The sequence below is a fragment of the Papio anubis genome, chromosome 2 (assembly GCF_008728515.1).
Source record: "Papio anubis isolate 15944 chromosome 2, Panubis1.0, whole genome shotgun sequence".
Classification (NCBI taxonomy): domain Eukaryota; kingdom Metazoa; phylum Chordata; class Mammalia; order Primates; family Cercopithecidae; genus Papio; species Papio anubis.
This window is the reverse complement of record NC_044977.1, coordinates 28,458,911-28,486,349: the sequence shown is the minus strand read 5'-3', so window position 1 is coordinate 28,486,349 and position 27,439 is coordinate 28,458,911. Positions and strand designations below refer to the sequence as shown.

At 42.2% G+C, this 27,439-nt stretch overlaps 1 protein-coding gene across 3 annotated transcripts; it reads left to right on the top strand.

The window, feature by feature from the left end:
• The first annotated feature begins 2,070 nt into the window (after positions 1–2,070).
• On the top strand, positions 2,071–11,168 carry RETNLB (resistin like beta). 3 transcript variants are annotated; one of them, XM_009199740.3, is made up of 4 exons: positions 2,071–2,366; positions 9,642–9,787; positions 10,251–10,331; positions 10,900–11,168. In XM_009199740.3, exons 2-4 carry the CDS (start codon positions 9,661–9,663, stop codon positions 11,025–11,027), a joined length of 336 nt encoding a protein of 111 aa, XP_009198004.2. In that variant the 5' UTR covers positions 2,071–2,366; positions 9,642–9,660; the 3' UTR covers positions 11,028–11,168. The 3 variants fall into 3 exon arrangements, with proteins under 3 accessions (XP_009198004.2, XP_009197992.2, XP_003893948.2); XM_009199728.3 differs by lacking the exon at positions 2,071–2,366 and adding an exon at positions 8,130–9,458; XM_003893899.4 differs by lacking the exon at positions 2,071–2,366 and adding an exon at positions 8,130–9,458 and having other exon boundaries at positions 9,596–9,787.
• Positions 11,169–27,439: the final 16,271 nt, after the last annotated feature.

The following is a 27,439-nucleotide window of genomic DNA, read 5'->3' as shown; positions in this document are numbered from 1 at the left end:
GAAAGATCACAACTTCCCCAGTGTATCTGCAGATGGCTTCAAAGAGACCCTTATCTGGCTCTCAGCAAAGCTCTTGCATTATTGGCATGGAGGGAGGGAGTCTTTGGCAACTCATTATTACTGTGTCTGAGGTTTCCAGGGTTGAACCTTTTTAACACAAGCTCAGAGACTGTCCCTGAAAATCTGACAAAAAGTCCTCATTTCTTATTGTGCACTTTGGCAGCATGAGAGACTCTACCTTATCCTCAAGTTAAAGCAGGGTAGGACCAAAAAGATAAAAGATTTTGAGCCAACATTCATTTATTCACTTTTTTAACCAACCAACAACTACTGGGACCTGCCATGTGCCAGGTATTGGTGGGTGCTGGAGGTACAGAAAATAATTGAAAAATAATTCTTGCTCTCAGGTAACTTAAAATTTAGTAAAGCATTAGGGAAAATAAACAAACAACTAGGCAGGGAAGAGACACCTTATGGTATCTAACCATAATCAAACTTTAAATCATGTATGGCATTAAGTTTGTCTCGCTACTAAGAATGAACAAGTTAGAACTGTGCCTTTTTTCCGATGCATAGTTTAACAAGCACCCTCTATTACAGAACTGCCCAAGTGATATTGGCTCTCAAATCATGATCAGTACCAAAGAGGATTTTAGGCTGCATCACAGGATTTGCCAGAATCAGTCTTCCATAGTGAGGGTCTCCCAGTCTAGACTCCCTCATCCTTTCTATGTGTCCCCAGTTTGAGATCTTGGTATCCATTTGTGTTAACAGAACCCAAACAGTACCATCTCAATCCTCAGACTTTGAGTGTTAAGTATGTCAATCCTAAAAGTCTTATTCTAAACATAAGATTCTAAAGAGTTTGAACTTCAAAGTGAATGTGTTGAAGTCTCTATCGCTTTTCTCCCAGAAATCTCTTTGACTGCTTTACAAACCCTCCTGAGTGAACAGGTCAGTGTCCAGAAATTGTAAGAGTATAGCAAATCAAAAAAGTATTCAGATAGTCCCCCAATTCCATTTTCTATTCCTGGTTACATGGAAAGATGACATATCAGTTATATCTGATTCAGTGATTACAATGAGAATAAGATAACACCTGGTATCAGAAATTACTATCAACATGGACACTTAATAAGTGACAAAATACATAGAAAACAACAACCAAAAACCTGATTAGACTCTGGAAAGTCATATTTATTAATTATGTTAACTGCTTACCACATATACCCAATTACCCTGCCAAACAACGTCATTAAAATGTATGTAAGTCAGTTTTGTTATGGAATTTCTGTCTCCCTCTCTTGCTCTTTCTTTCTCTCTCCCTCTCTCGCTTTCTTCCTCTCTCACTCTCCTTCTCTCTCTCTCTCTTTCTCTCTCTCTGGTACACAACACATTGCTCACGTGTTTACAGTGTAAACAAACCTACTGTGCTGCCAGCTGTATACAACACATATAATTAAGTGCAGTACATAATACTTGATGACAATAAATGACCATGTTACTGGTTTATATATTTTCTCTACTATGTTTTCAACAGTATTTGAGAGTGTACTTCTTTGACTCAATTTTTTTTAAAAAAACAGCTGTAAAGCAGCCTCAGACACATCCTTCAGGAAGTATTTCAGAAGAAGACATTGTTAGCATAGCAAATGACAGTTCAATCCTCGTTACTGTCCCTGAAGACATTCCAGTTGGATGGGATGTGGAGGTGAAACATGTGATACTGACTATCTGCTCCTGTGTAGTCATAGGCCAACGTATGTATTTGTGTCTTCATTTTTAACCCAAAAAGTTTAAAAAGTAAAAAAGAAATTAAAAATTTGAAAAATAGAAAAAGCATCTATAATGAGGATATACACAAAGAAAATATTTGTGGTCAGCTGTACAATGTGATTTTATTTTAAGCTAAGTGCTATTACAAGAGTCAAAAAGTTTAAAAGAATATAAAAGTTTATAAAGTAAAAAAGTTACAGCAGGCTAAAATTAATTTATTATTGAAGAATTTTAAACATAAATTTAGTGTAACTTAAGTGTCCAGTGTTTATAAAGTCCACAGTAGTATACAGTAATGTCCTAGGCTTTCATATTCACTTCCTATTTACTCACTAGACTCTCCTAGAACAAGTTTCAGTTTTGCAAGCTTCATTCACGGTAAGTGCCCTATATAGGTGAACCATTTTAAAATCTTTTCTACTGTATTGTTACTGTACCTTTCCTATGTTTAGATACACAGATACTTACCATTGTGTTACCGTTGCCTCCAGGATTCAGTATGAGTAACGTGCTATACAGGTTTGTAGCCAGGAGCAACAGGCTACATCATATAGCCCAGGTACCCAATGGGCTACGCCATCTAGGTTTGGGTAAGTACACTCTATGATGTTTGCACAATGATGAAACTGCCTAACTTACATTTCTCAGAATGCATCCCCACCATGAAGCAATGAATGATTGTGATTTGTGTGTATGTGTGTATATATACATATATAATTTACATTTATATATTTAAATATATTTATATTTATATATAAATAAAATTTACATGTATATACGTATATATAAAAGTACAATTTATACATACTTTATATTATATATGAAATAAAATTATGTATATATAAATGTATAAAATGTCCCTAATCAGTTCAGCTATCCTCTTAAAACATTAGAGAATTCAAGGGCACGTGGCTCCTAAACTGTCTGAGTTATGGCCCATGGAGCATTTCACTGGCAGACAAAGGAAGGCTCTTTCAAAAAGCACTGATTGGAGAGTCAAACAGATGAGTGTCTGCTCATAAAAATATGGCAGGAGCGATACTACCAAAAGGCCTTTTGATAGCCCACTACCTTTTATTCCTTCCTCTAGCAGTTTCCGCGGGTCTGTACTCTTTCCTGGCTATCTCTACCTAGACCCATCCCCTTCCTCAACCAGAACCCTGGGATCCTCTGTGGCTTCTTTTTAACCTACACACAGATACCGAGTGGAGAAGAGCACACTGAGCTAGGATGACTGCTCCGGCAGGTGACCCCCAGGTGAATCTGCTAATGCAGGCATTACCTATGTTGCCCTTAAACCAGTTTACTGAAACACTGCTATTTTTTTTTTTTTAGATGGAGTTTTGCTCTTGTTTCCCAGGCTATAGTTCTGTGGTGCGATCTCGGCTCACTGCAACCTCTGCCTCCAGGGTTCAAGTGATTCTTCTGCCTCAGCCTCCTGAGTAGCTGGGATTACAGGCATGTGCCACCACACCCAGCTACTTTTTTGTATTTTTAAATATATTTATATTTATATATAAATAAAATTTACATGTATATACTTACATATAAGTACAATTTATATATAAGTAGAGATGGGGTTTCATTATGTTGGCCAGGCTGGTCTTGAACTCCTGACCTCAGGTGATCCACCCACCTTGACCTCCCAAAGCGTAGAGATTACAGGCATGAGCTACCGCACCCGGTCTGAAACACTACTCTTCAAGGAAAGTGCAAGGGCCTGTGGCTTCTCTAGCCTCCACCACACTTTTCTTTCTTTTCACCTCCTTTCACCATTCTCTCCTTCTCCCATTCCTCTTCTCTCATTATCCCTTCCCCAGTGTCCATTCTTGTAATCATTCTTCACCGAGTATCTCTCTCACGTCTGCTTTTGTGCACATCTAACAGCTGAACCAGTTAGCCAAGTAGTACCATGACTAACGTTACAATGAATACTGCCAGGAAAAACTGTTGCCTTTATTAGACATTTTCCAGCATTCTAAGAAACAATAATACTGGACACATCAATCCACTCAGCCACCCTAGGGCACTCCTTTTGCAACTGGAATGCAATCTTCTTCTTTAAGAGACTTGTACCTGATTGAAATCTTGATGAGTAAGGATCCTTTATGGTTTCACAGCTAATTGAAAGCATCAGCTCGTCAAGTTTTACAAACCCGTCTTTTTTTTTTTCCTCTGCTTGATGATGCAGAACTCTGGGTCTTAATCAGGTTTTATACAACCCTTGCCCAGATTCCAACATCATTTCTTGGGGACATTTTATTCTATCACCAAAAGAACCTATGGCTAATCTCTATTCAGGGGTAGGTCAGCCTCCCCTCTGAATGAGAAAACAAATCTGGATTCTCAATTTTTATGTCCAATATCAATTTGACTAATTTATAATGTAATATCTAAAGCATAGGAATCGACAAGATTCATTTCTGTGGAATATAAAAAATGATCAGCACTTCATTGCCTCATCAGAGAGTTCCTCAATTTTAGCCAAACACATTCTGGAAACTTATTTTTTGGTCTCCTTTTTTTCCCAGATACATCAAGAGTTAAAAACAATTCAATTCAAATGTAGTTAATGAACTATAAACATATAATACATATTATGTTCATGATAAAACATACAAAAATAGAAAATGTTTAAGGAAAAACTAAATAAAAATAGAAGCTTTGATATTAACTTCTAACACAGTGCACCTTCAGAATTCCACATTGTATGCTGAAGCCCTCTGCTCCCACGTATGAGAAGTCATAGGACTTAGTCATAGGACATGGTCACAGCTGTGCCTTAGCTTAGCCTGAAACAGATGAGTCTGTTAGCTTCATCTCCATCTTCTCTGCCTTTACCTTTCCCAGTTGCCCATACCCAGGTTTATGGTCCCTCTTTTTTTTTTTTCTTTTTCAGCTGGAGCCCTATGCTAGTAACTTTTCAAACTCTGTGTACATAAAATTAAATGAAACACAATATAGTCAGTGGAGAATCGAATGGGGGAAAGGAGATATGATTTAAAAGGTCATTGTTACCTTTTCTGAGACCCCTTCCCTGAACATCCTGCATTATGAACAAGTACAGTTACCTCCACAGTTAGGTCGTTGGGAGAGGAGTGCACTCTTAGGAGGAAGGTAGCTCTAAGCGAGAGGAGAATGTTTAAAAGTCTCCACTGGGTTGATCTACAAATTCTGGAAGTATAAAAACGTTTCTTTCATCTCTTTGTGTAGGATTTTTCTGAATATTTTCCAGGAATGCTGAGCTTCTACCTCAGCATTCCTGAACTTATGATAGAATGACTAATCCCAGCAATGTCCTCATACCATCAGCAGCGACTACCAAGGGTGGGGACGCTGGCTGGAAGCAGGATGCATTATCCATAGAGAATTCAAAAGCAATAATAAAGCCAATAAAAGTTAATCTGCTCTTCATTATCACCATGCATGGCAATTCTAAATAATATCAATGGTAAAATATTCATCCCCCAAAACATTGTGAATTGAAGTTCTAAACAATTGCTGTGATTACTGTTGAGTTTTAACAGTATATATGTAAGGTTCAGTTTAGCACATTTTTATTACTTATATTGTAATAAACATTGTGTTCTACATGAAAATTAATTCAGAGAACTTCCAGTTATACAGTTGGCGCCAACGTACTTGGCCTCAGCTACACATCTTAGTTTCTAAAGTAAGATAATAACAATTCAATATCCAAGTTTGTTTCGAATGGTTTGTCTCCAATTCCTGTGTTATTACATATTCCTGTATTTAAACAGTAGATTCTAAAGAAACAATGTAGCCCAGTGATGTAAGGACAAATTAACCCAACTTTAATTATGGAGACATTTGATCATTCTATATGATTATGTGAAGTTTAATTGTGTTTAAAATTTATATTGAAACAGTACACACTGTGAGGTATGATATTTTTGTTTGGTAACTGCAAATTTTAATTCGTATGTAAAATATTGTACTGAATTTAAATGATATATTTAAAGTTACAATTTATCCTTTCTGATAGTTATTTTCTTGTTTTAAAACCAGAGAATGAATCAAAAATAATAGCTCTATTACTGATCATTACATAATTATTACTGACAATGATTTTGCTATATAAAGGACAGCAGTATTAAAAAGTGATCCCCTCTGGGTGTCAAGTATGCTAAACATGCCACTGACTACAAGTGTTCCCCGGAGGCGACCACTATCCCTGCTATCCAAGCTCATTGTAACCCAGGAGCACTCTTGAGTGTTCCTGTCCTCTTCTCTTTTGTTGCTATTCCCAACAAACTGATTAGTTGATGCAGCTTAATTCATATTTCTAAACCTATATGTTTCTCCTCATCCACTGCCCCGTCTTCTGCTTTCTTTATGTGCCTCACTAAAAACAAATATATTTCTTTTTTCCCATTGAGTATCTCTGCACATAGATCCACCTGTGTACTGGTTACTTGCAAATTTGTATCTCCAACTCTTACTGTTTCCCTGGATCCCAGATTTGTATACCTAACTCTGTATGCCACAGCTCCCCCTACATTTCTAATAGGCACATTAAATTGACTATGATCAAATATGATGTTATGTTCCCACCATATCTACTGTTCTCCCAGGGAACCCCATTTCAGTAAATAGCAGCAATCTTCAATAAGTTATTCAAAACAAAACTCTAGATCTGTACTTCTCTGTTTCTTCTACACCTTGCATCCATCAGCAAACCCTGTGGAGGCTCCGTTCTCACTCCTTCCTTGATTACTCTCCGAGACCTAGAACTCTGTAGAAGCCTGCTGCCTGCTTTCCCTGCTTACCTCTTACCTGTTTTACCTCCACGGTGTCTCTTCCACAGTGGCCATAGTAAGCTTTATAAAACGTTAATCAGGGCCAGGCACAGTGGGTCACAACTGCAGTTTCACCTTTGGGAAGCAAGATGGGGGGATCACTTGAGCTCAGGCATTTAAGACTAGCCTAGGCAACATAATAAGGCCTTGTCTCTTCAAAAAAAATTTTTTTTAAACAGCTTGGTATGGTGGCACACTATTATAGTCTCAGCTACTTGGAAGGCTTAGGCACAAGGATCACTTGAGCCCAGGAGTTCAAGGCTGTAGTGCCATGATCACACCACTGCACTCCAGCTTGGGTGACAGAACTAGACCCTATCTCCAAAAAAAAAGAGAAAAATTAAGCATTAGAAAACCATAAATCATTTTATGTCACTCCCCTGAACAAAACACTACAATAATTTGCTGTCAAATTTATAATAAAACCCAAAGCCCTTACATTGGCTTACAAGTTCTCTATAATCTGGCCCTGTCAGCTCTCTGACCTCTTTTCTGGCCTCTCCCCCCATACTTCATTCTGGCCATATTGCCATTGTTGTCATTCCTTCAACACACCAACATCTCTTTGCCGTGGGCTCTTTATACTTGTTCCATAGGCTAGAACATTTGTCCCAGGTTTTCCTATGATTCACCCCCTCACTTCTTCAGGTCATTGTTACCTTTTCTGAGACACCTTTCCTGAACATACTGCGTTATGGGCAATAGCACAGTGGCACACTCTATTGCCTTGTCCTGACTTATTTTTCTTTAGAGTATTTCTCAATACTTGACCATATATATACTGTATTTATCTCCCCCATTAGAATGTAGTAACAAAAGGACAAAAATCTTATCTACATTGTCTGCCACTGAGTCACCAGAGCTAGAGCTGGTAAAGAGAAGCTCTACAAATATTCATTGAATTAACAAACAAATTAATCAACCCATCATCTATCCCAAATCCAAGTGTATGCTCTTTCTTATTCTCGAGTCGCATTTTTCTTCTCTTCAACGCCTGTCTGGTAATTGAAGAAGCATCCTTGCCTTTTTGCTGGCATCCCTAGGCCTCATTTCTCAAGGAGTTACTGGAAGAGATATATTTGCAAGTAATGGCACATATTTCATTAGAGGGGCATCTCCTGGAGAATTGGGTGAAAGGCTTCCAGCCACAGAGGTAGGGCTGGCATGCAGCTCTGACTGCCTCCAGGAATAGTCAACTAACTTTGCCTTTTCACTTCTCGAACACTTTACTTTCTTTATTTCTTTGTTTATTTTATTTTCTTTCTTTTATTTGTGCAGGCAAAGATCTTGCTTTGAAATACACTTGAGCTGGAGTGCAATGGAACAATCTCAGCTCACTGCAACCTCGAGGCTCAAGTGATCCTCCTGCCTCAGTCTCCTACGTAGCTGGGACCACAGATGCATGTCACCACACCCAGCAATTTTTTTTTTTTTTTTTTAACAGACAGAGTCTCACTATGTTGCCCAGGCCGGTCTTTAACTCTTGTGGTCAAGAGATCCTCCTGACTCAACCTCTTAAACTATTGGAATTATGGGCATGAGCCACAACACATGGCCCCTTTCTCTGCTTCTTCATCTGCTGTTCTTTAAATTTTATTTATTCATGGTGGCCACATGCCCCATCCTAGATGAGGAATCATGGCATCCTCACTCCTCTTGGCCATATGCGAATCCTCAAAGTCCTCGATCCCTTATCCATTATTCTAAAATCTAAAAACCTCTAAAAATGAAATTTTTCTGTCCTAAATTTGAGGTTCATTTGGCAGAAAAACTTGGCATGGCCTGGTGTGAGGCTGTTTATGGTCTTTATTTATCCTGCATTAATATTCATACATTTTGCAGCAGACTATTTAGCAGACTATTTAGACTGCAGAGTGCTGCCCCCAACCTCCTTAGTGGTATAACATAATACAGAGAATTTGCGCCTCCCATAATCTGGAACATTCTGAGTTCTGAAACACACCTGGGCCCCACGTCTTGGATAAGGAATTGTGAAGCCCAGCTCTCTTTTTCAGCCATAGCTGATAGAAAGGGAGGTTGTGTGACCTAGAACCAAACAGTGAAATGTAAGGGGAAGTCTTCTTGAGCTTCTAGGGAAAGATCCTGCTCTCAAAATAAAAAGGTAAAGCCCCCAAAGAAAGTGGCCTTGCCCCACTCCTTCTTTCCTGCTCAGGGTCTGGGCTGAGGATGTGGCACCTTCTACCTTGTGACTATGAAGAGACAAGATCGAAAGATTAGCTGAGAATGGTGGGGGAAAAAGGAGAACTTTACGAGCCCCCAGAAGAACTCTGGAATCATAAACCACGCTTCTAGTTAAGCAAATACTGAACTTCCTTATTTTAAATAATTAGGATTAATTAGTCTTTCTGTGACTTTCCTATGAATGAGATTAGCCAGGGACAATAAAATGGTGTCTGAACAGGTGACAAGTAGGGCCCTCCCTCAGCCAATAGAGATAAGACAGAGCTTACACTTGGGTTTGGGTGGATTAATTTGTTTGTTAACTGCAAAGTAACCTCTTCCTGATGAAGGATCAAACAAGAAGCCTGTAATACCGGCAGGCGACAGAAGGCCCAGGTGCTAGCCTTATTGGGTTGCCAAGAAGAAAGGAGAAGGGGAACAAACAGGCAGGAGGCCTCCCTCGGCAGCGATCCAGAGCAAAGGCAGCTGTTGCTTCTCATGAACACTCCAAAGTTTATCACAGTCACCTGTCACCCTAGCTGGCACAGGTCTTTGAAAATGTGCTGGGAGTGTGTTTACATGTGTGTGTGTGCTTGCATATTAAAGATGCCCAGGTTAATACCAGGCATATTAAAACACCCTTGCCTGGCTAGTCCTTGCAGACCTTCTCTGAAAGTTTTGGTGAGTAAGTCTGTTCTTCAGCAACCCTACCTGCTTCTCCAAAGCGCCTAAAGAGATCCAGTACTGATGGTGCTGTTCTTCCATCTTTACTCCCTGGAAACTAACCACGTTGTCTTCTTTCCTTTACCACCTCCCAGGAGCTCAGAGATCTAAGCTGCCTTCCATCTTTTCTCCCAACCCCAGGACACTGACTCTGTACAGGATGGGGCCTTCCTCTTGCCACCTTCTCATCCTCATCCCCCTTCTCCAGCTGATCATCCCAGGGAGTACTCAGTGTTCCTTAGACTCCGTTATGGATAAGAAGATCAAGGATATTCTCAACCATCTAGGTAACTGACTGGGGTAGGAGGAAGCGGGGGACTGACCCTTGCTCATTTCTCCTGTTCTTAAACTCCAGCTTCGTCTCTATCCTGTCCCAAGATCCCAACCAAGCCCAACCCCTGATGAGGGCTTTCTACACTGCCCTAACCCTGTTTAAACTCTTGGCTAAAAGCTAAGGTTTTCCTGATGAGGAGGAAGACGTGGAGAATGGTAGCTGTAATTTATGAACACTCATTATGAACCAGGTATAATCCGAGCTTTATGTAGATTAGTTCATTTAATTCCCACAACCATTTTATGAGGTAAGGACAACTATTACTTCCCCTTTAAAAATGAGGAAACTAAACCTTAAAAGTTGATGAGTAGCCTGATTCTGGACACAGTGTCACCTCCGAGGTAGAAGATGATTTGGAAGGGGATTATAGGGAGGATAGCTCATGGGCTATATACCCCTTCTTCTTTCCTACTCAGAGTACAGTCCCTCTCCCGTAAGCAAGAAGCTCTTGTGTACTAGTGTCAAGAGCCAAGGCAGGCTGGCCTCTTGCCCTGCTGGTGAGTAACTCCCTGAGGGTAAGTAAGATGCCCCGTGTCCTCCCCTGTCCCTCCCTGCACCTACACCATCCCCCACCTCAGGTCTGTATCACCCTGGCACCCTGCTAGAGACCCCTTACCCATTCTTGTTTCCCTGAAGGATGCTACTGGGGGATTGTGGGCTTCTGCCTCTTCCTTTCACCCTTTCACTTCATGCCCCTGTTTCTCAGCCCTTCCTCTCCTCCATTGTCCCATAATGATCACATCCTTCATTTGTCTTTCCAATCTATTCCCCTGTTTTGATGGGTAGGGGCCACAGAGAGGTGAATTTATCACAAATCAAAGAAAATTGAAACTCCCAAGTTCCAAGTCTCTCACTTGCATAAGTCTCTTTCATGGCCCCAAATATTTGTTTTTGTGATATCTGTATTTCTTTTCTTGAAATGAGCTCTTAAAGTTGAATGAACTTGAGGCCCCATGAAACCTAGCTCTACCCCTGACTGCACAGTGTTGAAAGATGGTTGTGGATTGCCCTTCCTCCTCGTACATTCCAAGAGCTCTGATGGCTGTACTTCATGTGCCCATGCAGGGATGAGTGTCACTGGCTGTGCTTGTGGCTATGGCTGTGGTTCGTGGGATGTTCAGGGGGGAACCACCTGCCACTGCCAGTGCAGTGTGATGGACTGGACCACTGCCCGCTGCTGCTACCTGGCCTGAGAGGGAGGAGGCTGAGAACTCAGTTTTGTGACCGTGACAGTAATGAAACCAGGGTCTCAACCAGGAAATCTAACTCAAACATACCCCTTCATTTGTTCCAATCCTGATTGTTGGGTAATAAAGACAAATTTTATACCTCTCTGTGTTTATGTTATTACTGTTATGGTCCCCAGCTTGGGACTCCCCTGGCCAGAAAATGCTGTCAGTGTCCCAGTGGTGACATCTCTGTTTGGGAAGTGGGATGGGAAGTTAGGAAAGATATGGGGAGAATGGGAAAAGCAAACGGACACTCCAAACCCCCACTTCCCTCATTTTTTAACAAAAAGATGGCTGTGCCAGGCATATTGCTTGGTATGGGGTAAAGAGAAATAAAATAACACACCCCTACAGAGCTCACCAACTAGAAAAACAGGCTCTGCGCTATGTGTGAGAAGACTTTTCAAGGGATGGGCAAGCAGGGGTAGCTTCAAGGGAATCTAGTTCTAGATTTTCAGTATGTGTATGTACTTTTGACTAAATTCAAGTGCCTGAGATGTGCTTTGATCAAGGTGACTTCTTTCACACCATTGCCTTTCTACCACATAACAAAAGAAAACCACAGCCCTCACCTGTCACTGAATCTTATCTTGGAATATAAAAATCTGCAGAATGCCAAACAAGAAATGATTAAAAAGATGGGCATCCATGTTGAGTGTATGAATGATCCAGTGATGGGGTAACAAGTCCTTTCACAGCTCGGGAGGCTTCCATGGTTTGGTCTTTATAGGATTGGAGGAGGATATAATCCAGTTGTCAATTGATAAATTACCAAAAATAATTTTTAATAGTAAGGTGGTGTGTGAGGTTTTTGACAAATCATTCAAAAGGAATTCGGACAAATTGAATGGCATTGCTACAATAAATACTTTTTCTTTCTATCTACTTAATTCTAAGAAGTGGATATGTCAAAACTGACAACTATGAAAAGAAATACTAAGAATGGCTGGGTGTGGTGGCTTACGCCTGTAATCCCAGCACTTTGGGAGGCTAAGGCAGGTGGATCACTTGAGGTCAGGAGTTCGAGACCAGTCTGGCCAACCTGGTGAAACCCCGTCTCCATTAAAAATACAAAAAAATTAGCCAGGCGTGGTGGCTCATGCCTGTAGTCCCAGCTACTCAGGAGCCTGAGGCAGAAAAATTGCTTGAACCTGTGAGGCAGAGGTTGCAGTGAGCTGTGATCATGCCACTGCACTCCAACCTCCAGCCTGGGCAACAGAGCAAGACTCCATCTCAAAAAAAAAAAAAAGAAATATAGGAATATAATGGTTCTAGACTTTATCTCACTCTAGCCAAACAAAGTTATTTGTCCATGAGTATATAAACTACTTGGGTGGGAGGAGAAGCTCTATCTTTCTCATGTTACAAAATATAATTATGAAATATTGTTTGGGTTTATTAATTACTTATAAAAATTTGTTATAACTGTTCTGTTCAAATATATACTGTTAATTATTATAATAATAGCTATACTCCTATTTATAGCAACTGCAGTGAGTCTTTTAGAATATAAAACAGATAATGCCACTTTCCTGTTCAAGTCTAGTGATTTCCATTACATGAAAAAATAAAATCTCAAGGTCAACTAAATCCTGCATCCCCTGGTCACTGACGATATCTCTAACTTCATTTCTGACCCTTGCTCACCCTGGCATATCTGCATTCTCGGTATTCTCTGTCACAGCCACCCTCCCACCTTAAGGCCTTCCTATGTCCTGTCTCCCCGATAGTTACACAGTTCTCACACACAAGGTCAGTGTTCAATTATTTTTCAGAAAACCTTTGCCATCACCTCTACCTCTTGCCATGTTTTTTAAATTTTTTTTTCATGATGCTTCTCAGTGTTGACTTCATAGTCTATTTACGAATGTATTCACTATCTCTTGCACTGGAACACGTAATCCACGAAAGAGAAAACTTTACCTAACTTGCACACCACTGACTCCCCAGTGCATAGCACAGTGCCTGGCCCATGGAGGAGTTACAATGAACAATGTGCCTACTACTGGGTCTAGCTCTGAGTCTGAGTCAGCTCCTTCTTTTGCTTTCTATTCCTCTTCCTTTACCTCAATCCTGGTCGTTGAGGAACAAATGTTATTTTAAACGGAGATCCCTGGGTTTCATTCTCAAGGTGTCAGTAGGAGAAATAGCTGTTCATCAGAGGGCACTCCGAGAAAGAAAAGCCAGAGAGTGAAGATGGAGGTCAGAGAGGTTAACAATAGCAGAAGCAAAAGTAGATTTTGTAGCTTCGTCCGATATCATTAGCTGCCCACTTGGTGGCCCATTTCCCCTTTCTCAGTGTTAACAGAACCTTAATGTCATTCAGGGTATTGATGTGTCTGGTCCTGAAGGATAAAATATTAGTTAAACCAATAATAGAACTTTTACTTCTCTTGGCCAAATCTTTCTTTTTCCAGCCACCTTTGCGTGGAGGGGGGTTGCATGGGGTGGCAGGTGACCCAAATCGGACCAAGAAGACATGGGAGAGTTCTGCCTGGGCCTCCCGAGAAAGAATTCATTTCTTGAATTAAAAACAGAGACTCAAAATTGTCCATGTCCCTTCTTGCTTGGGCTGTTGGTGTGAGGATGTGATGTCTGGAGCTGTGGCAGCTATCTTGTGTCCATGGAGTTAGTTCAATCACCCTGTGACTTTTGAGCCAAAACTGTAAGCGTGGTGAAGCAGAAAGAGGAAAAAGAACCTGGGGCTGTAACCACATTATTCTACCACTGAACAAACTCTGAAATAACTGAAACTATTTTTCTTCTTAACTAAATAAAAAGTATTCTTATTCACTCATTTAACAAACATTTATTAAATTCTGTATACAAAGGCACTGGGCTGCAGTGGTTGCCAAAATAGGAAAAGATTACTGCCTTCATGGAGCTTCCATTCTAATTCTATGTCTTCCCCAGCTGGAATTTTTTGTTACTGGTCTATGGAGAGAATTAGTCAAGGGCAATGTCATGTTATCTGAATAGATGACAATAAGGGCCCTTAGATCATACTCTCTGCACCTTTTCCCAGTGAAGGAATGAACAAAAGGCCTACAATGAGGTATATCATCCAATTTGGCGATTTCTGGCAAAGTAGCCGCTGAGCTTGTGGGGCTGCCAAGAAAAAAAGAGAGGAGAAAGAAAAGCAGGAAGAATTCCTTAGGCAGAGAACCAGAGCGACAGCAACTGGGACCTCTCAGGACACACACTGGAGATTGTCCCAGGCTCATTCTAAAAGTTTGACCCTCCCAGACTACCTTAGTTCCTAGGTATTGCCAGAGTGTGTGTTGGTGGAGGGGGAGAATGCCACACCAGACACACTGCCAGATGGGAAAAGTCCCTGTCCTCCCATCCTTATCAGCTCCTTCCTCAGTCTGGCAGGTGAACCTGAGCAAGGCTACCTTCCTGACATCTCTGCTTCGTAGGAGTGCTGGAAGGGGACCCAGGCCTCCCAAGCATGACAGCTGCCTCTTCCCTGCTCCCTACAGTACCTGTTCCTACCTTCCCTGCTGCTTTCCCTCCCCTCCCCTATGAACCCAGGAGCTGCTTTTCATCTTCTCTTCATTTTTACCTTCAGCTCAGGATGCTGCCTTTTTACAAAACAAAGACCTCTTTCTACCTCCTTCTTCTCATCCTCCTTCTCCAACTATGCCTGCAGGGGATGCCTAGTGCTCCTTACGGTTAGTTGTGAACAAAAATATTAGAGTTGCTCTCAGCAAACTGGGTAATTGATATGGGGATGAGGGTGGAAGTTATATCCCTGACTCTCAATCCTGTTATTAGACCACAAGCCATTTCCTAACCCATCCCCAAATTCCAATCTCTAACTGGAAGATGCGTCTTCCACTCACTGCCCTCTGTATGCCTTTTGGGACTCTTAGAATCAATGGCAATGGCATTGGTAAGGACTATGCCTAGCATTCTTGAACATTTACTATGTGTTAGGTACCTTTAGATATTCTATTATTACGTTATTAACTCCTTACTACAATCCTGTGAGATAAGCACTGTTATATTTTGCATTGCACGGAAGAGGAAACAGAGGCTTAGAAAAGTTATGCAATTTGCTTAACAGCACTCAACTATTGATGTGACTTGATTCTGGGACACTGTGACTTATTTGCATGAACAGATATGGGATTGGCCAGTGAAAGCTCCTGTGCTTGCTCTTTATGTCTTCCCACAGAATGCAATCCCTCAGGCTGACCAAAACATCTCTCCTGAACCAACATCACTAATGAAAGCAACCTGTCCTCCTGCCCCTCAGGTAAGTCACAGTGTGAAGTTAAAGGGGCTTGCTTCCCCCATGCTCATTCCCACGTGCTGAGCTTAGGCTGCCAGCCCATCACTGTACAGCAGGCTGGCCCCAGCCCCAGGACTGTAATGTTGCTGGATTGAGTCACAACCCCAATACCCATAATTTCCCTGTCCATCTTTTCATCCCAAGGGGCTACTTAGGGATCTGAGGTTTATTCTCACTCTCTCCTTTCTTCCTAAATCTCCCACATCCCAAATGTTTCTGTTCCCCATTGTCTTCCATCTCGCTTTCCCAATCTACTCCCACACTGTTTCGACCCCATTAGAAGCGAGACTACTTTACAGGACAAAAGAAAATTGCAGGAGGTCTTCTCTGAAGATCTCTGATGTTCAGCCGGGTGCAGTGGCTCATGCCTGTAATCCCAGCACTTTGGGAGCCCGAGGTGGGTGGATCATGAAGTCAGGAGATCGAGACCATCCTGGCTAACATGGTGAAACCCTGTCTCTACTAAAAATACAAAAAATTAGCCGGGTGTGGTGGCGGGTGCCTGTAGTCCCAGCTACTCTGGAGGCTGAGGCAGGAGAATGGTGTGAACCTGGGAGGTGGAGCTTGCAGTGAGCCGAGATCACGCCACTACACTCCAGCCTGGGCAACAGAGCAAGACTCCATCTCAAAAAAAATAGATAAATAAATAAAGAAAAGACAAAAAGATCTCTGATGTTTTTGCCCCCTCCACCACTGTCCATGCCATGCAGGGCACATCAGCAGCAGACGTTCCTGTGGCCATGCCTGTGACTCATGGGATGCCCAGGGGAAACCATGAGTCAAGGTCATTGCAATCTGCTAGAGTCAACTGCTGCCCACTGCTGCCACCTCATCTAAGAAAAGGCGGGTGAGAGCTCAGTCTGGGGGCCATGAAGGCCACAAAACTGTGATCACAACCAGGAAACCTCCACCCCACTCATCCAAACCATAACTTTTTAACTCAGGTCTCTCTGCCCATGGCATCTCTCAGTGTTGTGTCCTTGGTGCTAGTAGCCTCTGACCTAGGTCTTCTCTATTCATAGGATGTTACCTCCACGTCAAGTGTTCCAACATCTGCTTGAAGGGGAGGCCCTAGAGAGTACCAGAAGAACTGAAATCAGCTTTCCACCCTCACCACCATCATCTCAGTCTTCAACAAATATAGGGCCACAGTGTTCCAGGCTCTGTTTGTTCTCAGCACTAGAGGTACAGAGAAGTAAAACTATACACATGCTCTGTGTATGGTCACCATCTATAGCATTCTCTAAATATCGAGGCACATATGCTTTGTCTTGGCTTGGGAGCAACCTGGATAATCTAGTCATCACTTCTCTGATCACCAATCTCTACTTTAAAATATAGGTTCCATGATTATTTAGGTGTGGCAAGGCCAACACATCAGGAAATTACTGCCATGGAAAAGATGATTATACTCACAGATTCCAAGAGAAGGAGGCATGCCAGGCGATGGGGAGCCACATGGAGAAGCACAATGGTGGGTCGGGAGGCAGAGGGAGAAAGGGGAAAATGTGGCAAGGCCTTTATTTTGATTTCCATGGGAAAGAACACAGGAGACAGGGTAAGAAAGTTTAGGATTGGCTAGCCTGAATAATTTCAGCAGGCTCTGAGACCTAGGGTCTGCCCCTAGTTGTCTGACACCTGGCCCTATGGCGATTAGCACAGGTAGAGAGTAGCCTAGAGAGTGAGACCCCAGTAAAGGAGGTGGGTGAAGTTATGGCCCTGGATTGGTTGTTTTGCATATAAAAGGAAGGGAAGATGAGTTGTTTGCTACCTCTAGGAATTAGCTAACTCAGGCAGGGGGGGCAGTCCCGCCAGGATCAGGGTCAGCAAGGCCTCAAGGTGTCAAGGCATCAGGGAAAAAAGGCATGGTTCATTTATGCACTTTTTACAGGTGGTCAGTTTTCTCACCACGTCCTCCACTGAAGGAGCCTGGCATGTAATTCCCCTTTAGACTACTATGATGCTCCTTCCATGGGGGAATTCCTATACAATTGCCTCAGATTCTTCCCAGTACGTAGAATCTCTATGTCACAAGTGCAAGGAGACATTTGGCATAATATGAGGAATTTTTTAGGCATAAGTTGTAGACCTCTGAGTGAAATGTAAGTACCACCTGACCACAGATTCTTCTAGCAGAGCTGAGTGCTTAAGATTCACTCTTAGAGTCAAGCCGATGCACTATACTTAACTCTTCAGTCCCCCTTACATGGGACTTAAGTGTTTTTTCCCCAAGAATCTGGAAGCAGATCCTCTAATGATGTCATAAGAGAGCCCCCTGAGTTTTATTCACCTATTCATCATGTTGTAAAATACTCAAGAAAGCACAGATGAGTCTTTGTCCTAAGGGCAAATGAGAGAGAAGGTGGCAGGTATCAAAGGCAGGTGGTGACTCTTCCTATAGCTTTCTGATGTCTCCAAGGCCAATCCCTGAATGCGTGGCCCCTCTAGGGAATCATGACCCAGGATCCCAAACCACTGGGAGAAATCTTCACTCTGCCGCCTCTGGCATGCAGCACAAATGAACCATCACCTGCTTCAGACACTAAACATGCAATGACCACTCATTCCCCACCCTTTGTAATGGGCAATCATTTACCCCAGGCTGACTGGTTCTCCACATCTCTGGTAAGAAAAGGCATAAATCATCCACTGTTAGAGAATCACATAGCCTATCACCCACGATTCATAGACATTCTACTTCAATTCTACGCCAGAAACTTAACAATAAAGATTCCTACTTACTGGATGTATTGGCAAAAAGAGAAAGGTTAAAACACGAGCAATATCCAATGCTGATATCTTCTTCCTCATGGCTCCAGCATGAAACATTCTCACAAATGTGGGTATGCTTCTCCTCCAAATGGGAATGCTTACATCAGTTAGCACATAGTGGTTCAGCTCGTGGTTCCACCAAGCAGGGTGTCATAATTTCTCTCCTTGGAAGAACCGTAAAAATAGGATTGATTTTCAGATTCTCGTCCTAACAGGAGGGTGGTAACACCAATGCAGCAACCCTGGTGGGATCAGAAATTAGATTTTATAGTGCTGTTGCCTCCTCTCCTCACCACCTCCAGCCTCACTACAACCATTACCCATTGCAGCACAGCTCTTGCTTCTCAAAACTTCATTTCTCTGAAGGTTTTTTATCATATATACATATTTTAAATTAAGAGACAGAATCTTGCTCTGTTTCCCAGGCTGGAATGCAGTGGGATGATTGTAGCTCAATGCAGCCTCAAACTCCTGAGCTCAAGCAATCCTCCTGCCTCAGCTTCCTAAGTAACTGGGACTACAGATGCATGCTCCCACACTTGTGTGATGGTTAATATTGAGTGTCAACTTGATTGGATTGAAGGATGCAAAGTATTGTTCCTGGGTGTGTCTGTGAGGGTGTTGCCAAAGGAGGTTAACATTTGAGTCAGTGGACTGGGGAAGGCAGACCCCCCCTTAATCTGGGTGGGCACCATCTAATCAGCTGCCAGCACAGCCAGAATAAAAGCAGGCAGAAGAACATAGAAAAACTAGACTGGCTGAGTCTTCTGGTCTCCATCTTTCTCCCATTCCGGACACTTCCTGCCCTTGAACATCAGACCTCAAATTCTTTAGCTTTGGGACTCTTGGACCTTCAACCACAGCCTGACGGCTGCACTGACAGCTTCCCTACTTTTCAGATTTTGGAACTCGGACTAGCTTCCTTGCTCCTCAGCTTGCAGACGGCCTATTGTGGGACTTCGCCTTGTAATCGTGTGAGTCAATACTCCTTTATAGACTCCCCTTAAATATCCATCCATCCTGTTAGTTTTGTCCCTCTAGAGGATGCTCACTGATACACTTGGCTGTTTTTATTTTTAGAGAGAAGAAGTATCACTATGTTGCTCAGGCTGGTCTCAAACTCCTGACCTCGAGCAATCCTCCCAAAAACCCAAAAGGTTTTTACTTTTTAAGATAAGTGTTGGATTGTTTATTTTGAAGACTCAAGCAAAACATAGATATCTAATGACAAATACCACAAATGTTCTTTCCCATTGGCCTTATTACGTAGTCTAAAAAAGTTGTATTTTAGTCATGATACTGGTTAAGTCAAAATATACTTTCATTGTTCTGAACTTTTGCCCTCGGAATATGGGGAAAAAGTCTCCAAACATAGGCAGACCACTACTTCATTTTTATTACACAAGTCCCTAAAATAACATGATCAGAAAGAGAACAAAGGAAATATTTTTTGTTTGTTTTTGTTTTTTTTTTTGAGACGGAGTCTCGCTCTGTCGCCCAGGCTGGAGTGCAGTGGCGCGATCTCGGCTCACTGCAAGCTCTGCCTCCTGGGTTCATGCCATTCTCCTGGCTCAGTCTCCGGAGTAGCTGGGACCACAGGCGCCCGCCACCATGCCTGGCTGACTTTTTTTTTTTGAATTTTTGTAGAGACAGGGTTTCACCGTGTTAGCCCGGATGGTCTCTATCTCTTGACCTCGTGATCCGCCCACCTCAGCCTCCCAAAGTGCTGGGATTACAGGCGTGAGCCCCTGTGCCCGGCCTAGAACAAAGGAAAATTTTAAGAAACCTATACACTATTTAGCAATCTTTGCTATTTTGTTATTCGTGGAAAAAGGTTGGGGAGGTTGTGCATTCAAGAAAGGAAACAGGAAAAAAATTAAAGTAAGGCCAAAATGTGTGTATGTGTATGTGTGTGTGTATTTAGTCCTCCTTAATTTGTATTCAAATGCTGAATACAACCCATATAAGCTTTGGATGCTGCCCTTTAGATACCTAAAATAGCACAGGCTATCCTCTCTTTACACTAGAACAGTGGTTCTCAACCAGAAAACTTGGAAATATCTGGAAACATTTTTGGTTGTCACACCTGGCAGAGGCAGAGTGATATTGGCATCTAGTTGGGAATGGACCACAAATGTCAAGAAACTTCATGTAATGCATAGGTAAAACCCCCACTGCCAACAAAGAATTGCCTTGCATGAAATGTCAAGAGGGCCAAGGGTTAAGAAATCCTGCACTAGAATGTGTGCTTCTATCATCAGACTTCTCACTTGAAAGGAATACTATCCTTCTAGAGACCTCCATTCTAAAGCTAACATATAAGCGTCTGCACTCCCTAATTTTCACCAAGGTTGCTTGTAACCTAAATCAAGGCACAATGGTAATGGAGAATGCCAACATTTTCCCAATAGCTGATGTTAACACTTCTTCATCACATACTAACAATCAGAAGCATATTTCTTACATGTGCTTAAATTGGCCAATGACTAAGTATCTGAAAGCTATTTTTAAGGGGCAGATTTCCAATTCTGCAGAAACCATAAAACTGGCCCCAACAGGAAGAGATCTGAGCCACCAGTGAATCATGCTTTACAGGCCTATACGCCAGCTGCTTCTATTCACTTGTGTGCTCTCTGAAAGTCAGAAGCCAGCTTCTGCACGTTTGTGCAGCAGAAACATAATGGGTACCATTTGGTAAGACGTTGATAAGGTAGTAAGCCATCATTCAGCCCTTATTTTTAGCTGTCGCATACACTACTTTTGAGATATTAAGCGTTATTTTAGCTCAATAAATCTCCTCTTAGGTGAGAAGGATTTTTATTTTTCCCTCTGGCAAACCCCATAAAGAGGAAATGTTGAAGCACATGATCGATCTGGGAAGGAATATGTTAGTGCTAAGGCTTGGACCTAAGCCCTGGGTATATGGACTGGAGGTAGAAAAGAAGGCCCTTGATTATGAATAAAACTCCTGTAAGGCCCTAACTAGACTGAAAAGGCACCAGGAAGACGTTCTATAAGCTCACAGGAGCAGTACTTGCCTAAGCCATGAAGACTATTTACATGGCCCACGATGTGATTTGAGGGAATCTGAGAAAGTTCTCTTTTTAAAAAATGTCCCTGTCTTTTCTGCCTCAAATACTACCGTTCGATTCATCTGTAAAGTGAAGGTGACCAGAAATCTCTGATCCTGCTAGTTAAATACACACATGCATAGAAAGGGTCTCACTCTGAGGCTTACCAGACAGTGTTGTTTGTATAATGGAAGGAACAATAGAAACTAAGGTAGAAAATCTACCAAGGCAAAGTTTACAGTATTCGCTTGGGTCAGCCCTGAAGCTCAGCCTAAAAGAAAGAAGAAGAGGATAGAGAAGGAGAGTCATTCTCTAATGGTCAAATCTACCTGGGAGAGGGCCCCACAGCTGAAGAGAAAGTGCTAGAAATGGTAGAGATGTGACTATGTGCTTGTGGGAGTCCAAGAGTGAAGGGCTGAGGGAGAGGGAAGAGGAGGCTGAGTACCACCTGAGATTGGGTGTGCGTAGGTACAAAAGGTAGGTTTCCTCCCACCACAGATTAAGAGTTGATTTTCATCAAGAAAAGTTATTATACACATGGCTTACGGGCTTCACTAATTATGAAAAATCCTAAGAGAAGAAGTTTGTGAACTCTTATTAGCCTATGGTTGGTTGGCAGGATTAAGACAGACAAGCAGCAGGTTTCATAGAGGAGGAACTTGGTGCAACACTTAACGGCCTATTTATCTCATGTAAGCAATGAACACCAGAGGCATTAGTAGGATAAGCACAGATGGTGAGTTGCTTCAGTGGTTAATAACCCACTGACTGTAAATCATTGTGTAAAATTGTACACTCCCAGAGAAAAATACACGTATTGGTAAACTATATTGGGTCTGGTCTCCTCTAACTAGAATTATTACACTTAAAAGAAAAATAGGGCCGGGCATGGTGGCTCACACCTGTAATCCCAGCACTTTGGGAGGCTGAGGCGGGTGGATCACAAAGTCAGGAATTCAAGACCATCCTGGCCAAGATGGTGAAACCCTGTCTCTACTAAAAATACAAAAATTAGCCAGGTGTGATGGCAGGCACCTGCAATCATAGCTATTTGGGAGGCTGAGGAAGAAAATTGCTTGAACCCAGGAGGCGGAGGTTTCAGTGAGCCAAGATAACACCACTGCACTCCAGCCTGGGTGAGAGAGCAAGACTCCATCACAAAAAAAAAAAAAAAGAAAAGAAAAGAAAAGAAAGAAAGAAAAAGAAAGAAACCATCAGTCTTAATAATCATGATAATAGCAGCTTAAATTGTATAAAGTATCCACATATAATTTATGAAGACATTAAAAAGACTTACTGATGTAGCAGATTTTTTGAAGTATAACCAATACATTTTTGCTCCCACTAACAGCTGCTTCCTAGTTTTCCCAGTTTCCTCACCCATTGAATCATGGAGTCATTTCTTAGATTTGATTCTGAAAGTTGACTTCTTTGAATCTCCAGATTGAAAATAGTGTTTAAAATCCAGATTTTCTGAAAGAGAAACTTTGAATTGAATTCATAAATCTTTTCTTTAATTAAAAATAATTCAACGTCTGATCTTGTAATCTTACAAAAAGGCCATGTCCCATATCTCAATTTTGCCATGGAAAAGCCAAACATATTATCCATATCGTTTGTGCCATTCTTCTTCCAGTAGTGTGATTCAGGCATCAGAGTTGCCACCTCTTAGATGAAGTTTCCACTGCTCAAGGACCTGTCTCTCTTACACTGAGAAGAACTACAGATTTCACTCTGAGGATATCATCCACAGGAGGGCTGTTATTGGGGTGGGAAATTGTATGGTGGTTCTTTGATCTGTTCTCAGACCTTTTATAGCGCTTTCCTTTCTCCCTTCTTCCACCATGTATGTTCCTGGACTTCAGTCCAATGTCAGCTCCTCACAGATTCCTTACTTCTAAAGCTGTTGTATTAGAAATAGGGATGTTACTGGTAGAAGGTATCTGAGTCACTGGTAGCGAATTCACATGGGTCTGCAGCAACATCAGTTCTTTCCTCCTCAGAAGAAAGAATTTGACTGGGGGGCATAAGGCAGAAAAAGAGATCAAGGCAAGTTTCAGAGCAGGAAGTTTATTTAAAAGGGTTTAGAACAGAAAAGAAAGGAAAGTATGCCTGGAAGAGACCCAGGCAGGCACGTGAAGGTCAAGTGTGATGTTTAACTTTGATCCCAGGACTTTACAGGCTGGCCTACTTCCTGTGATTTGCACCTCTTTCCCATAATTCGTCCCTTAGGGTGGGCTGCCCACATGCTCAGTGCCCTCCTTATGCTTGGGAAGTGAGCACACGCAGTGTATTTAGGAAGCTGTACACATGTCTATCAGAGGCTTCCTTCCCTTTTCCAGTGATAATCCACCATCTTGCCTCTTAATGCTCACGCCCTTGCTTACTTGCCCAATACCTGAGATTTTATTGGAATCCCCTTTTTTGCTTCTCCCTGGCACCTGCATTCAATTCACACTTTAACGTTAACAGATGTGGACCATTAGGAGATTGTCTCTCCCTGGTGCCCTTTGCCAATTTATCACTTTTAGAGAGGCAATGTGATGATAATTGCCAAGCCATCACCCAACAATCCTAGTGGGTGGGGGAGAGCCGTCTCCTGCCTCACTCATGCCTTTTTAACTACCTGTGACAGGGAATTTAGCCATTATTGGCTCATTTCCTTGAAAGACTCAGACAGAATAGTGAGGACTGGTTGCTATTGCTTACATACTCCATGTCATTAAATGAATCAAAACTTTCTCTGCCTGGGACGTGATGACTAATGCAATTTTATCAGATTCGTAGTACATTTTGGGGGCAAAATATACTCAGTTTTGGAAACAAACATTTGCTGCTTTTTTATATGAAAAAAATTATGAGAATTTTCTCTTAAACACCGTATCTCAGGTTTCAGCCCATGCTGAGGTCCGAGGGGAGTGGGTGGATGGGTGGTGGATAGCTGAAAGAACACTCGGGGCCATAGGCAGGTGAAATACATGACTTTATTATGTTTTCTCTCTCCGTCAGCCTTTGTCTCGGCTGCCTGCTCTGGCTGCAGCCCTCTCAGCACTCACACTGTGGCTGCTGCCCACTCCCACGCTTACAGCTGCACTCCCTGGCCTGCAAGGAGGTGACTCCCCTTACAGAGTCAGCAGCTTAACTCTTTCTTTCCCTGGGAGCAAGCTGTATGTATAACGTCAACAAGACAGTTATACCTTTCACAGACAATAGTGGCTCAGAACCAAGTATGAGCTTACACAAACAGGCTATATAACAAGTGGAGTTATGTGCCTGTGCTCCAAACTCACTGAGTCACGCTGGGCCAGATGTCTGCCTCAGCATACTATTGTTTGAGAATGTAAGGAAAATGAATTTCCTTACATTCTCAAACAAACAAACAAAAGAAAAAACACAAACAAAAAAACCTCGATAAATTAGGTGACATCTAACTTACTTTTTCTGTAAATCCCATCACTTTACTCTACACTTTAATGACTACAAACATAAGTTAAAGAACTGCAATATGAATCCACACATAATGGACTAATCTTTGCTAAAAAATCATGGAATGAAGATAAAGGAGAAAGATTAAATAAGAGAACGTAAAAGGACGATAGAATACTCTAGGAAACGAATAAAATAAAGGTGGCATTACTGGTCTGGATAATAAGACGTAATATGTTTCACCCTGCTACATCCTGCTAAGTAAATGATCAACTCTGGCAATAATGCAGGGGGCAACCAAAGGCAAATTCTGAACAGTGGAAGGGAAGGCAAACTGATTCTGGACCCTGGGGCTGGAGGAATAACATATTGGTAGTGGTTATCACAAACCCCCACCCAACAGATGAAGGTCATCCAGGTCTAGCATTTTCTGACTTCAGCCTAGCAATGGAAGGTGATATAGGTAGGCTCACGGTTCCCCTGGAATAAATGGTTGTCTCGCTGAAATACTGGGTAAGCCCAGCAGCACTAGCAATGGGTATCATTTGGAAGCCCCACTGACAATTGACAACCAGGAGAATAACACTTTTTCCCCTGAGACCCCCCAACCCATCAACAGACATCAGGAGGACAAGCAACACTAGCAGGAGGGATCCCGCCACAACAAGCGGTCAGCCCAGAAAGCTCTCTTCCCACATTGATAGGTACCAAATGGCCCAACCCGGGGAAGCTTTCTCTTTCCTCTTAGCAATACCAGCAGCAAGCAACCCTATAGATCCACAGGGGTAGGAGTATGTGTAAATTCCTAAGACCAGGGCACAACCTCTTAGGGGCTGGGAAGGAAACTCAAGAGGAGTCATTTCTTAGGACGAGGCTTTTCTTTAAGGTCCTCAATTAAAGAAGCCACAGGAAAAACACCTGGATATGTCTTCAGGGACAGCCCTTCTCTGAACAGCAAAGATCAGTCTCAGGACCAAGGTAGCATTTGACGCTGAGAAAATCCTTTCTTCAAATATTCCTTGTGTTTTCTGGCTCAAATTCTACCATTAGTTTAATTTGGATAGGTTTAGAAATCTTTGAGTGCTCTAATAAATACAAATAACTACTGTGGAGCCTTATCAAACAGTGTTGTTTGCATAATGGGAAGGGCTGTGGAAACTAAAGTGGAAAAAAATCACAAAATTGTATATGACACTATTTACTTTGGGGTTCTCATGGAGCTCAGCCCTGAAGGGGAGAAGGGAGAAAGGAGTAATAATATGTCTACTACCAAGAGTTTCCTGAGAGAGGGAACTCTGAGGAGAAGATGATAGAAAGTGTGTGAAAGTGAAGGTGCGCTTCAGGAGAAGAGGACTTGGGCAGATGGGGTGCACTTGGTGCTCTGCAGGCTGCTTGGGACAGAGTGTGCTTACATGAAAGGATCTAAGTGAAAGGGCTACGTTTCTTCCAAATACAGGCTGAGGAATTATCTGTGGGAAATGCTCTGATAAGTGAGATTTAAGCGGGGATACAGAAAGCATGGAAAATGTTTATTTAAAGAAGTCAAGGTCCCTAGGCAGCACTGGGACAGACCAGAAATAAGATTCACAGTGAGGGGAGGTATTACCAGAAAGAGGTCCTGATATGGTTGGGCTTTGTGCCTTTACCCAAATCTCATCTTGAATTGTAATCCTCATAATCCCCGTGGATCAAGGGAGAGACCAGATGGAGGTAATTGAATCATGGGGGTGGTTTCCCCCATGCTGTTCTCAGGATAGTGAGTGAGTTCTCGTGAGATGTGATGGTATTTTAAGGGGCTCTTCCCCCTTCACTCAGCACTTCTCTTTCCTGCCACCTTGTGAAGAAGATGCCTTCTGCCATCATTGTAAGTTCCCTGAGGCCTCCCCAGCCACGCTGAACTGTGAGTCAACTAAAACTTTCTCTTTTATAAATTACCCAGTCTCAGGCAGTTGTTTATAGCAGCATGAAAACGGACTAATACAGGTCCCGATCCAGGCCCCAAGACAGGGTTTTTAGATCTCACACAAGAAAGAATTCGGGATGAGTCCATACAGTAAATAAAAGCAAGTTTAATAGAGGAGCAAAGAACCAAAAGAATGGCTACTCCATAGGCAGAGTGGCCCAGAGGCCTGCTGGTTGGCTATTTTATGGTTATTTCTTGATTCTATGCTAAACAAGGAGTGGATTATTCATGAGTTTTCCAGGAAAGGGGCGAGCAATTCCCGCAACTGGGGGTTCCACCCTTTCAGACCATATAGGGTAACTTCCTGATGTTGCCATGGTATTTGTAAACTGGCATGGCACAGGTGGGAGTGTCTTTTAGCATTCTAATGCCTTATAATTAGCGTAAAATGAGCAATGAGGACTAATGGAGGTCACTCTCACCACCATCTTGGTTTTAGTGGATTTTGACCAGCTTCTTCACCACATCCTTTTATCAGCAAGGTCTTTGTACCCTGTACCTTGTGCCAACCTCCTATCTCATCCTGTGACTAATAATGCTTAACATCCTGGGAATGCAGCATAATAGGTCTCAGCCTCATTTTACCCAGTCCCTATTCAAGTTGGAGTTCCTCTGTTTCGAACACCTCTGACGGAGGGACTTAAAGAAGCTAAGTTTATACTCACCTTAAGAAGACAGAGCAAAGGCTTAAAGTAAGTAATAAAAACAGGGAGGCATGAGAAAATGCAACACTACAGTGGAAAATGATCAAATACATTTTTTAACGAATCATACAAACAATGTTTGTGCGTGATAATCTGTCAGTCCAAATGTGGGGAACATGGAGCCTGGGAAAAAAGTAGTCAAC

Bases quoted from the DNA above. Each gene is read 5' to 3' on its own strand.
- RETNLB (XM_009199740.3), top strand. From the start codon at position 9,661: ATGGGGCCTTCCTCTTGCCACCTTCTCATCCTCATCCCCCTTCTCCAG. The intron at 9,788-10,250 runs GTAACTGACTGG...TTTCCTACTCAG, and splicing joins GGATATTCTCAACCATCTAG to AGTACAGTCCCTCTCCCGTA. The intron at 10,332-10,899 runs GTGAGTAACTCC...GTGCCCATGCAG, and splicing joins GCTGGCCTCTTGCCCTGCTG to GGATGAGTGTCACTGGCTGT.